General features: G+C 40.6%; 1 protein-coding gene across 2 annotated transcripts; it reads left to right on the forward strand.

The window, feature by feature from the left end:
• Positions 1-5,005: 5,005 nt before the first annotated feature.
• Positions 5,006-13,157, forward strand: spartb (spartin b). 2 transcript variants are annotated; one of them, XM_070829719.1, is made up of 9 exons: positions 5,006-5,256; positions 5,746-6,591; positions 8,418-8,615; positions 9,998-10,199; positions 10,317-10,511; positions 10,604-10,762; positions 10,849-10,939; positions 11,131-11,177; positions 11,993-13,157. In XM_070829719.1, exons 2-9 carry the CDS (start codon positions 5,749-5,751, stop codon positions 12,097-12,099), a joined length of 1,842 nt encoding a protein of 613 aa, XP_070685820.1. In that variant the 5' UTR covers positions 5,006-5,256; positions 5,746-5,748; the 3' UTR covers positions 12,100-13,157. The 2 variants fall into 2 exon arrangements, with proteins under 2 accessions (XP_070685820.1, XP_070685819.1); XM_070829718.1 differs by lacking the exon at positions 11,131-11,177.

Raw genomic sequence — 13,157 nt, forward strand, 5'->3', positions numbered from 1 at the left:
GTTTATTCTATCACCCTTTAATCTGAAATCTGTTTAAACCTCATGAACATGGAACTTCAATTAATTACACATTTTAGACTTTTTTGTGAAGATGGTGATAGAATATTTGTATTCTGTGACAGAATGCGTTGTTTCAAACGGATTTCAACATGTGTGAATGTAATCATTTGCCGTATCTAATTATCTTCATATGGCAGTGCAGTCACATAGTTTTCTTGTTATGTTGACAGCTTATTTAATGGGCTTTCCCATGGAGCTATAAATATGCGAACACTGGTAACATTAATCACAATTGACCACTGCAGCTGAGGCAAAGACTAAAGGAGAGTATAGTATTAATTTGACATGGTATTTCTCTCAGTAACATTAGCTGTTTGAAATCTTTATGTAAATTACACATAAATACCTTACATTGACATTAGAGCTGCATGGTTTTGCTGCAGGATGCAAAAATGTTTTTACACCAACAAGACCCATTTATGATGCTCTGTTTGCAGTGTTGCCAATGTTGTGCTTCTGTACTGTTTTTGGCGTACAGGCAGGGAGCTGGTTTACACAGGTGACATGAATACCTGAGAAAGCTTCCAACAGCCCTCTGCATACCCTCTGACTTCTCCTCTACCCTGTCCTTATTTCAAAGGCATACCAAACATAGAGATGAATCATTTGGTGACATCGTCGTCAATCACTTTTACCGTCATTTTTCCCCAAAAACATGGACCATAGCATATTGAAATTATATACGTTATGGAACAAATATGGACTTTTATGTCTGAAATAAAGTGGAGCATTGAACACCACATAACAGGCTGCAATAACTTATTGCCATAATTTTACCCAAACAACAAAACAGGTCTGTGACATATAACTCACTAATTGTTGAATGTAAATGGCATGTTCTAATGTGTTCAGTGATTAATCCGAAAACCAGTAGTCTAGAGGTCAGTCAATTAAATTTGAGGACAAAACTCAAAACTGAAGCTCAGTTAACTGGGATCAATTGAATCAATAAACCACTTTGAATTTTAGTTTGCTTTTTCTTTTTCTTTCATCAAGCATGTGCATATCATTTGAACGTTGGCCGAGTTACCATTCCTCATTAATCATTGTGTTATCGTTCCTTTCCCTGAGCTCTGAAACACGTAACTCTGCTCATTTGGGGTAAAGAATGCTGACAGGCTGTTTTAGGTTAAATAAAATCTTAATGTGGCCTCTTTGTGTGTGGTAGCTGTTGATAAAGAACTACAACAGAACAGCAATAGTAAGTAAAATAAATAAAGCAGTTACAGCATCATTCCAACTTTTAACAGTGCAGCTTTAATTATCATCAGTGGCTGTTCATGCTTTTTTTAACACGGGTAAAACAAAAAAACTACATTATTATGTCGATGACCTTTGACCACAGCACATCTATTATTGTATAGATTTAAAAGAGAACAGCTTTCCAACATGATGAAGGGCACATATGTTGTTCATATGTGAACCAACACAAAAGACGTGTAGATGTGTATCCCGAGCCTGTTTCAGTTCCAGACATTAGTTGTTGTTAAATTCACCATGACGAAACATAGTGGATTTACACCTCCCTTTGGAGCTGCAGATGGCAAAATAGTCAACAGTATGGAGGCATGCAAAATACCTGCAGTATACTCAGTATGACTGATGCACTCGCCTTCAAGCGTGACAAGAACTCCAACAACGGAACAGAGTGATTTGTTAGAGTATGATACACACATGATACACGAGTCATGAGATGCACATAAACCATTTTTTTTGTGAAAAAAGTTTGGACACCTACAGGGCCACATACAGAAAAACATACAAAGGACTGGGCCACTCACAAGCAGTGAGCTTTAATGCTAACTTTAATCCACTAGAGGTGATGTATATCGCCTCACCTCTGGTGGATCAAAGTTGGCAAAATCAATCAAATGTAGGTAAATTCTGCTTGATAACTGAATATGATTCAAGAAAAAAACAGCCTTCACATTAGTGGGCTTTCATTTATTAGTTGTGGTACAAGCTGGTCTTTGCCTTGCAGGCTTTTGTTCAGTGTGTTAAGGTGATCAGTGAGATCCACTAAAAATGCCAACCATCAGCACCTGCATCAGCATCAGAGAGGGAAGCTTGAAATAGTCTGTGCTAGAGCCCTGGTGCTCGAATTAACAGCCTTACCTCCACTTTCTTGCCCCTCAGCGGACACCTTAGATTCCTTTGCGCTCGCCTGTCCCAGCTGGAGCCCCATCTGTCCTACCTCCACACAGCTCATCACATTTAAGTCCCATCATGCCAACTGCATCTGGCACAGCTTCAAAAACATCCTCACCCGTCGTGGTGCTCTTTAGACTGCTAACATCAAGCAGCTCCTCCGTAATGCAAAAGTGATCTTCATTAGTTATTAGCTGTGCTCTCATCGCACACCGCATCTGAAACTTTCTACACTAACTTGCTCTCTTACACTTCCTTAATTCTGCCATGTTGGGTCACCTGTAGCACATTTCTTCTTCTATTACTCATTTTATAGAGAAGCTGCCTCGTTCAAGACCGTTACTCCACCTAGCGGTGAGACTAAGAAGTACAACACAGTCCAGCGCAGGTTCCATGTGTGGGCCGCATTCCAATACATTTTTAGAATCTCCTGCGCGTCGTAGATTGGACACCCCTGACGTAAACCATATGAAGTGCATACACAAGAACAACGACACAGATAAATACAGAAAAAATTGAAGTACAAAGAGGTTAACTTACCCTGTGGTGTATTTACTGGTGAATTTATAAAAAGGAGAATGAATCATCAACTTTTTTACTCACTTTGACCAAAATTATGATAATATGGACAAAAGTAAAGAAAATAAGGAACATCAGAATCTTAAAGACGGATTTTATTAAATAAATAAATGTGGTTTGTTTGTGATGGAGAACAAAGGTATAACTGGACATGACATAGTTAAATCCTACACTGTTGCCTCCACATGTGTGAGGAGTGTGTCCAGTATCAGGTTGTCTGTGCAGGATGGAGGCTGGAGATGATGTTTATCACATGCCTTTGTTCTGGCTCACAGCGACTATCTGCACACATGCAGAAACTGGCGGCAGTCAGAATAATAAAATGTGGACATGAACAATCATGGAAAAGTGACTTTGTAGTTAATTATGCATGTTGGTTTACACTGTGGACTTTTAATGACTTTAGCCTTTTCTTTTTAATGCCCATGTGCTGCAGAAAGGCAATTACATGGTCATTATTGGCAAATTTATACCAAGCTGCAAGTCTAATCATTCCCATGCTTGGACAAAATGCTTAGATTTATATGATGGCTATAAAAAGTTTTGATGAATTTATGTCTTCCTCCAGTCCCATGTCTCATCAGATGGTTCCATTTGAAATAGGGTTTGGCGCCCTCTGCAGATTATAGTTCCCACCTTCAACACTTATTTTATGGACACTTTAAAGAGCAGATTAGCAGCAGTAGCCTGTAATAATGTGTCTCTATGTTCAACATGACCTACAATGTTTTTTTCAAATGTGAAAGAAATCTTCATTTTTTGCTTTACTACAGAGATTCCAACAACTCTTCACATACAGTATGTCAGGATGTCTCCAAATGGGTCAGCATTTGCTTTAAGAAATTTGAAAGAAGCACAGAAAGAGTGTTGTTCAAAGAGTGGAAACATCATCAAACAACCATATTGTGTATGTGAGTAAAGTGTCAATTTCCGTCACTCCTGCTGCGGGTGGCCAGTAAACTTGGAGAGGTCACATGTTGCAGTAAAGCGGTCACCTCCTGAACAAATTAATCAGGTAAGTGTTGGGTCTTGCCCCTATAAATCATGTGGGAATAAAACTTTCTCAGCCGTTGCCTCTTGATGAGATCAGCTTGGTATAATTAGGCTACATATAGATTTTAACTACTGGGTTCTTTTTAACTTGCTTTTAAAGGTTTTAGGATAGGAATGACTTTATTCATTACCAGTCCATTTTAGAATTGATTTTTTTTTTATTTTAATGATCACTTTTAAAGCACTGCATGGCTCAGCCTCTAGCTACATCACTGAATTACTGTTTCCTTATGAGCCTGGTGATTTTTCCCCAATGTGTCTCATTGGTTTTATTATTACTGCTCTTATCTCTACTATTCAGTATTTTATTCTTTTATTTTGTTTTTATCTTAACGGTCTGAGTTGATTGATCTCATGTCCCAAACAGTTTTAACCATGTTAAGTACTTTGTACCTTTGTTTTCTAAAAGTACTATATAAACAAAGTTTTATTATCATTATTAGGCAGAGCTGTATCTATCTATCTGTCTATCTACCTGTTTTCTTTTTCAATGCAAATTAATCTTAAACTTAACTAAACCAGGCCACTCATGAACCATTAATTTAATTGATGATAATTCTAATTACATCAATTTAGTCGATTTTGAAAGTACCTACCGGAAGTGGTAGTATGCTTTTAAATCCATGCTGACTTTAGCACATACGCTGAAGTCTATGGCATTGAATAGCGCTGCAATTATAATGTTACTTTTACTGTCAGAAGATAATCAGTGGTGGGGAGGCTTGCTTCTCCTATCTCTTATTCCCTTATTATTCTCACTGAACATCTTTATTCTTCTTTATTATCTTTATTTATACTGAAGTAGCTAGTAGTATCTTGTGCTGGTTTATTTCTGATCGCTTCAGTCTGGTAACTGAATTTTGAAAGTATTTACCGGAAACCGGAAGTATTGCCATATCTGCAGTGACGCTAACGTACTAATTTGAATGTGTTGCAGTTCATGTTATTGACCACTAGATGGCGACTGGATTCTTAATTCAACTGCGTCGAGACCACAAATGTATTTAAGGCATTGTCATAGGATGAGTGTTTACTGCCCTCCAGTGGCCAAAGGGAAGAACTACAAAATATATATTCAGTCAAGTGTGCGCCGATGCTGCCGCGGCAGGTTACGTACACTTCTTGTTAATACTTTCAAAATAAAATCAAAACCGTAGCAAACGCCTGCCACGGTGCTTTGGCTGTGAAAGGTCAATACCGTGAAGTCAAGAGTAGAGAAATCTCTACTCCGTGTAGAGGAGGATCTGTGAGAAGGTCTGTCAGAGATTAACAGACCATAATTTCACACAGGAAGACGCGTTGCGGATTGAAGTCAACGCCATTTGATCGCCCGAAGGATCCGCTTTGACAAGTTAGCTAACTACAACACAGCTAACTGGCTAATTAAGCTGTTCAGAGTTTTTTCCGCTCATTGGGGTAAGCCTACACACCGTTAACTAGCTAATGGATAAACTACTGGTAACTAGTTAATATTTGTCGCTGTTATATTAAACCATGTTGATGTTGGTACTGTGAAAGCCGGACAGAGACGTTAGCTGTTGTTCGCCTGTGTTAGCAACTTTATTATCAACATTAGCTTTAGCCTCCCTCAGTGACCTCTTTTACACCAGAAAGCCCATCACACATTAGAGTGAGTTAGGTAACACGGGTCTTATTGTTCTGAATGATATAGATTGACTTGTGATTGTGGCTGATGTGAGTTTAACACTGGGGCTGAAGTTAAGTCACCAAGCTTAAGTAGATCAACCTGTAACTTTAATCAATGGAAAGTATTATTAAGTGTGTCATCTGAAGCTGTAGTTTCTGTTGTCTGGTCCTTATTAATGCTGTGTGTGTGTGTGTGTGTGTGATCTGTCAGTGTCAAGCTGTAGTAATGAGGCTAATTGTGATTGTCTTGTTTCAGAGGGAATGGAGAAAGCTAAACAAGATGCATTCGACAATGCCAGACTTCATGTGATCAAAGATGGCTATGAGAGGGCCTTTGAGTGCATCAATAAGGGACTCACAGCAGACGAAGCTGGAGACAAGGCTCAGGCCCTGGAGCTCTACAAGCGAGGAAGGCAGCACCTGGTCAGGGCCATCAGTGTGCCCTCACTGGGAGAGGAGTGTGTCGGCAGCTCCTGGCAATCAGCCAGAGAGATGCAGCAGAAGATGCAGGAGACGCTGAACAACATTACCACTCGCTTGGCCATCCTAGAGACCAGCCCTGACCTTGGATCTGATCCCACACTGAGTGCTAGCAGTGTGCCCGGCCCTGCTGCCACGGGCAAGTCTGCAGAGGGTCTCTACCCAGCACTGCCCACCAAAAAGAAGCCAGAGAGGCCAGCTCCACCAAATCTATTTTCTGCTAATGGCCAGGCAGTAGGAGCTGTAGGAGGCATGCCTGCATGCAGCAGCGAGGGTCTGCCTCTCTCGCCTACCGGACAGCTTGCGACTCCAGCCGAGCAGCCTCCAGCTTACTCTCCTCAGGCGGCTGACGGCCACCTATCTATCTCATATGGGACAGATGCAGGGGAAATGTCACTGGTTGGGGATGAGTTCTACAGTCGTACGTCTAACTCGACACCATCTCCCCAGAGTATTGGTGAAGAGGGAGAGGAGCTGCTGTACATCCCTCATGGTGTACAGATATTCTTTGTCACACCTGAAGGGCAGGTGAGCGCTCCATCATACCCGGGCTACCTGCGGCTGGTGAAGTTTACTAGTGATCACTCTGCCAGCATGCCCAACCGACCACCAGCATTTCTGCAGGTAAGAGAAGCTCAAAAAAAAGCTCGGTTAAAGCTCAAAAAGACTAGATAAGCCAACCATTTGATGCAATAACTGCAAGTGAAATGTCACCACTGCAGTGTCACCAGCTCTCTTGTGCCCTTTAACCTGATTTTGTAAGATGTTTGTTTGGCTCATTGAGCCCTCTTCGACTGTGAGTCATCAGCAAGAAGAGATAGGCCCGTTAACGATCCCTATCCCTTGCCCTGTGGACGCGATCATGTGAGCGCTGTTTACTCTGTGCCTTAATCCCAATGGGTTTATGGTTATGATGTCATCTTCCGGGGAAATCCCACGTTAGTATCGTTAGGGGCTCAAAATTAGACATAGATGGAAGCTCATTCATGACATTAACTCCCTACACATAAAGAAAACTGATCTTATGACTGATCTTTCTCAAATTGAGAAAAAGTACAGTATGTGTGGTACTTTATAAAGCAAAATTTAAACTATGGTACTGAAAATGCACAGTGAGATACCATAAAATATTTGCCTCTGTACAGTGATGCAATCAAATACTGCAGCAGCACTCCTAATGACCTAACCTCCAACCTAACCAACCTAGCCTAACCTCCTAACAAATCCTACAATTATGAGGATCATAATGTTCAGTTTTTGTTGGAAACAACAGTCAATACATTTTTATTAATAAGGACAATTAAATGTTGTGTTTCTGTTTCCAAACATCTGCCGTCATTGCTAGCACCCACCAACACATTCAGTTGCATCTTAACAAGGAAACAAGTTGATTTGTTGTCACCAGCCTCCTCCTGCTGAAGCTGTTCTCCTCTTTTCTCTCGTACCTGACCAGCTGTCAGAGCCTTGTTAGTAATGTGAATAATGCTTTTAATGGCCAACACATATCAGCTAGTGCCTCATTCTGCTGGTTTGTCTTTTCACCCACTGGAGGGCTTCTGCTCTTGCAATCATAGTAGGCAGTGTTGTGATAAATGTAACTCTTAAAATAGGTTTACTAACTGCTAGTGAGAACAGGTTTTGGTAAAAATGGAAATTCAACAAAGCTTTTGCCTTAAAACTTGTTATGCAGACCTGTAAATGAGCGGTCCAGCAGCTGAGCTTGTATAACAACATTTTTTTTTATTAATCTGTTTTTCTGACTTGATATAATTTAGTAGCTGACACTGACACTGACACATTTAGGTACACTGTTACTTTGTCCTGCAGCTGTTTTACTGACCTCCGGGCCTTTGAACCACCGCATTAGTTTGCAAATGTGGAGCTCATATTTAAATACTACTATAAGTGATAAGATAGGAAATTACTTGAAGCTATGTCAACTTTTTTTGTCAAAAGACTGAATCAATACTTGAACTCAGGGTTCAGGGTTTTTTTGTTTGTTTTTTTTAAGCAATATTTTGCCCTACTGTCTGTTAAAACAGCCAATACACGGACAGCAGTGGATCATGGGACATAAATTTGACTCTTCACTGGGGAATTTCCCAGGTGCTGTTGCCAGTCGGTGACATCAGTGACTCACATGAGTGCCAGTAATTATCTAAACCCTGCTTACACTGTTATGCCCTATAATCCCGTTAGACATGCAGCAGTCGGAGAGAGACAGTGTCCTCTGGTTTGTCTTCTCTCAGACAGTTCACTGTGTCGCACTAATCAGAATTCCCATTAGACATGTAAGGCCAGACATTTTGAGGTTATACTTGAAAGCTCATAAATTCATTGATCATGATGCTTTGTTGTGTATTAGGGCACATCTTTCAGAAGTAAAGACATTTTGGGCTGATACACGTCTTGATGGCATCACACATGTGTTTTCTTTTGCTTCTTGGCAGGTGTGTGACTGGCTATACCCCCTAATGGCGATGAACTCTCCAGTGTTGCTGTGTAACACTGGTGTGTTTATGTTTCCGGACATGATGGCGCCAGCTCCAGGCTATTATGTGGGGGTGGTGTTGTCTGCCGAGCTGCCTGCTGCAAACAGAGAACTGTTCCAGGACCTGCTGACCCAGATGACGGATCTCAGGGTTCAAGTCAGTGTTGCTGTGCGGCAAGACTGGCAACAGCACAACATATGTTTTGACATTCTTTGGGCATCAAATGCAAATGTGGCCTATATATTTCAATAGATATATCAGAGCAGGTCATCTGCAGCTCAATGGCATTTATTTTTATGTTTTATGTTTTTATTTTCATTCTCACTATTCGAATGTTGAGAGAAATGTATTTCTCCTGTTTTCGCATCAAAATATGTCTAACAATTATTTGAAATCGCCAAAGAATTGTTACATAATGGCTTTTGGCAAATCCTCTTGTGCCAGTGGGGAGAGCTATTTTAGGCAAAGAGACTGAACTTGGAGTGCTCTGCCGCCATTAGTAGTTGCAGGCATATGGGAGGGGATGCATCTTCATATTGCCTGTTCTTTGAAAGCTGAGACCCCACTCATCAGTCTAGTCGTTCCATAATATTAATGTAATACTACAATACCTGAGCTCCAGCTGCTAATGTTAACAAATCCATGTCTTTTTAGATCAGGATGGCCAGCCAATGACAGTTAAAAGTGCAGACTAGCCTAAAAAGTGCACCAAAATGATTGCATTTAATAGATGACTTATGATTTCACTGCTGTTTGGCAGTTCCTAAACAACCTCCACCCTCCTCCAAGTCAATCATCACAAATAAATTCTTCAAGCATAAGAAACAGCGCAAATATTAAATCTGTTCTGCCCCTGAAAAAGATTGTAGTCACAGCTGTGCATGCTGTGCAGCTTCAGAGTAAGAAAATTTCAAAGTTTTTCAGTGTTTTTCGCCTGATATGGACATCTTGCTCCTGCTTACTTCTGAGCTGGCACACTTCTCCAAGTAACCCCAGCCTCAGCATTGTGGGGATTTGAGACAGGCAGGTGAGGAGAATTAATTAGTTATAATACGCTTATCTGCAGCAGTTAGAACAACCTCAGAGCTACAGCTGAAAGACAAGTGCCAGTTCAGCCACGATGGAGGCAGAGACGCTGGTTCAGATCAGTGCCAAACAGGGTCCTTTCTGATGTATGCAGTCAGGCTATTAATCTTCTCTGATGGACGTGATTCCATATCAGCAAGTAGGCACTTTTGTGTTGTTTTCATTTATGGGTCAAGTAGAAGATTTAAGATTTTCAGCACAAAGGGAGACTGTTTTCTGGCTGCACAGAGATATTTTAAATTGGCAAACAAACAGTGCATTGTAATGAGAGGTACAGAATAATAAGAGAAGCTATTGTGTGAACTGAGGGGGGTTACTTGGAGACAAGCATCTGAACGGAGATGTGTACAGCTTGCACAAAGTAGCAGACAAGTTGGTCAAAGGTTTTGACTAACAAGTAGGTCTTAGCCCCTTCATCTTACAGTAGCTAACCAATGTGTCTGTATGATCAGGCTCCAGATGAAGCTGAAGAGACCATTAATCTCAGTCAGAAGGTATCCATCGCTACACCTGAGGAGACCGCACCTGAGGAGACCGCACCAGCCGAGACCGCACCAGCTGAGACCGCACCAGCCGAGACCACACCAGCAGAGACAGAGGATGATAAGGCTCTGCCTGAGTGGAGTGAAAAGGTGGCAAATGGGATCCTGACAGGTAAGGTCAAACTGCACCTTCCCCCTAAAATATTGTTTATTCTTTATATTTTATCAATTAGTTAGGAAATATACGAGACAGCATGACTATCCCTGAGCGATCCTGTCATCCTCTCAGGTGCGTCCTGGCTAAGCTGGGGTCTCGTGAAAGGAGCTGAGTACACAGGCAAGGCCATTCACAAAGGGGCATCTAAACTCAGGGAACACATCACTCCAGAGGACAAACCGACGCACGTCAGCCCCACAGTCACCAAAGGCCTCCATGTTGCCAAGCAAGCAACAGGGGGAGCTGTCAAAGTCAGCCAGTTTCTAGGTGACTAAATCGTCCTCAGTCAGCATGTTTTTCTGGCCTTGTGTGGTTATTTGGCAGTGGACCTCTAATTGAGTAATGCTGTGTTACTGCAGTGGACGGAGTGTGTACGGTCGCTGGCTGTGTCGGTCGTGAGTTGGCTCCACACGTCAAAAAACACGGAGGCAAGCTGATCCCAGAGTCTATGAGGACAGACAAGGATGGGCGTTCCAACATAGATGGAGCCATGGTGGTGGCAGCCAGTGGAGTGCAGGGTAGAGTGCAGCTACACTTTATACTCTTTAAGATGAAGTTACTAAAAGGTACTAAAATATGCCTAACATACTCTGTATTTGCTCAGGATTTGCAACCATGTGGACTGGTTTGGAAGCAGCAGCAAAGGACATTACTACGAGTGTAGCATCAGAGACGGTCACCACTGTAAAACATAAGTAAGTCTTACCTTCTACTGCAGATAACTTGTTTGCCCACTCTCACTTGCTTTTTTTTTTTAAAGAAATGCAAATGTTTGCTCAATACTGCTTGCTAGATAGGTTTTTGATGTGTATATTGCAAATGGCCTCTTGCATTATACATGAAAAACCAAACACGCACTCACTTACCTTTTCAATTTGCTTTACAGATTTAGGGGTCTACAAACCATCTTTGACCCACCTAATGAGAAGAAATGTAATTTTTCCTAATTATATATAGCTCTGGAACTGCACCACTAATCACAAGCATGACATGAGCCTCTTCTCTTTTTTTAATTTTCTTTGGAATGATTTGGCTCTTTCACCAAGCACTCTAAGTCACTTTTCCTGTGCCAAGTCACTGCATTTCCCCATGTTGCAATTCACATGGTCGCTCTGCTTTTCGCTGACTTCTCCAAATGTTTTTAATAGAAATTTCACAATTAGCAATGTCTGTCCTTCCTGATTTTCTTCCTATAATATATGAATTGTTTCTAGATATCCCGATGATGAGCAAAGAATCTACAATGTAGTTGATCATTGATTTCTACAGGGGTGGGCGATGTCATGTCATAAATATATATATATAGAGAGAGAGAGAGAATATAATGTACAACCGTTAAACATTGTACAGTTTCTCCCTTTTAAGTGAAGCACCTCAATTTGTCAATTTGTGTATTTAATTAACTTGATTAGCCAAAAACAAGCATTTCCATCTGGCTTTTTATCATTACAATTTAAGTTATAATTCAGTATCAATATACATTGATACTGATATACTATGATAGATGATTATATACATATTTCCCACCCTTACACTCCTGAATCATAGTGAGAAAAGTGTTGAAATTCAGATTATTGCAGGCAGACTTTTCTTAAATTAAAGTTGTGCGCTTGCATGAGTGTAATCCTCATTAAAATTGACAAACAGCATGGCATCTTTCCCTGGACTGCATAGTAATTAATTCTCCCTAAATCCTCTGTTTCTTGCCTCTTGCTCTGACCTCTCACCCAATCTGACCTCTGATGAAGGTACGGGGCAGCAGCAGGACAAGCCACAGACCACGTTGTCAACTCCGCCATTAATGTTGGGATCACTGCGTTCAATGTTGACAACCTGGGGATCAAAGCTGTGGTGAAAAGGACTGGCAAGCAGACAGCGCAGGCCATTTTGGAAGACTACAAGCTTCAGGAAAAACCAGAGAACATGAAGCAAGTGCAGAAACCGAACAATTAACCAGTATAATGGTATCTCCTCCTCAGTAATGCCTTACATTTCTATAAGATAAATCTATATTAAATATTATTTATAAAACGTGTTATACTGTTATATGTTTATCCTGTAGTTTAATTCAGCTCTTAAGCACTTTAATCTTTATTATAAACAGCAGATTATATAACACGAATTAAAACACCCATTTTGGATTTACAGTACATTGATACACATTCTAGCTGGTATTCAGGTACTATCTCTTATCCTGGATGATACCAGTTTAACTCAACTCTTACTAAGTCGATTTGTTGTTGACTAGACACTGGAATCTTTTATAATCATAAAGTTTTTCCCCGGCAGGGGAAGTGCAATTTTTATGCTTTGAATGAGTGATTAACAGATCTGTATCTGTAACTGTAAGGACTAAACAGCATCTGCTATACTGTGGTGTTTCCATGTGGTGTTTAATATGAGAAGTTATTACTGCTGCTGACTGTGCCTGCAAAAATCAAATGATATGCAAACATGTAAGGTTTCGTATAACTGAAGCTGTAAACCTTCGATACGTAGCAGGGTTGCTAAGATATTATTGCCTCTCTACTGCCACTCTGAGGAGTCTAAAACTGTAAAACATTGTATTTGTGTCTGCCGCAATCTGCACTGCTGTCTTCTGTGTTTCAGTTTGGTTTTATCCACATATCTTCAACATATTTGTAGTGTTTCATATCAAAATCTAGATTGTATTTTTATGTATTGACAAAATATTTAATGTGAATTTTGAAGTGCGATGCTAACTTTGATCCCAAACCAGCTAGTCTCCTTTTTTTTTTGAGTGGTCTGGTTTGTCTCTTTTAAACTCCAGCTTTAAAACCTCAGCAGGTACATTTACTTTCAGGTGGCTCTCAAGTACTCTAGTTGCACATTGAGATTCTTTTTAGACCAGATATTATTGAACTTTTCTGAAAAAATCATTTCAATAAACAA

The sequence above is a fragment of the Pempheris klunzingeri genome, chromosome 4 (assembly GCF_042242105.1).
Source record: "Pempheris klunzingeri isolate RE-2024b chromosome 4, fPemKlu1.hap1, whole genome shotgun sequence".
Classification (NCBI taxonomy): Eukaryota; Metazoa; Chordata; class Actinopteri; order Acropomatiformes; family Pempheridae; genus Pempheris; species Pempheris klunzingeri.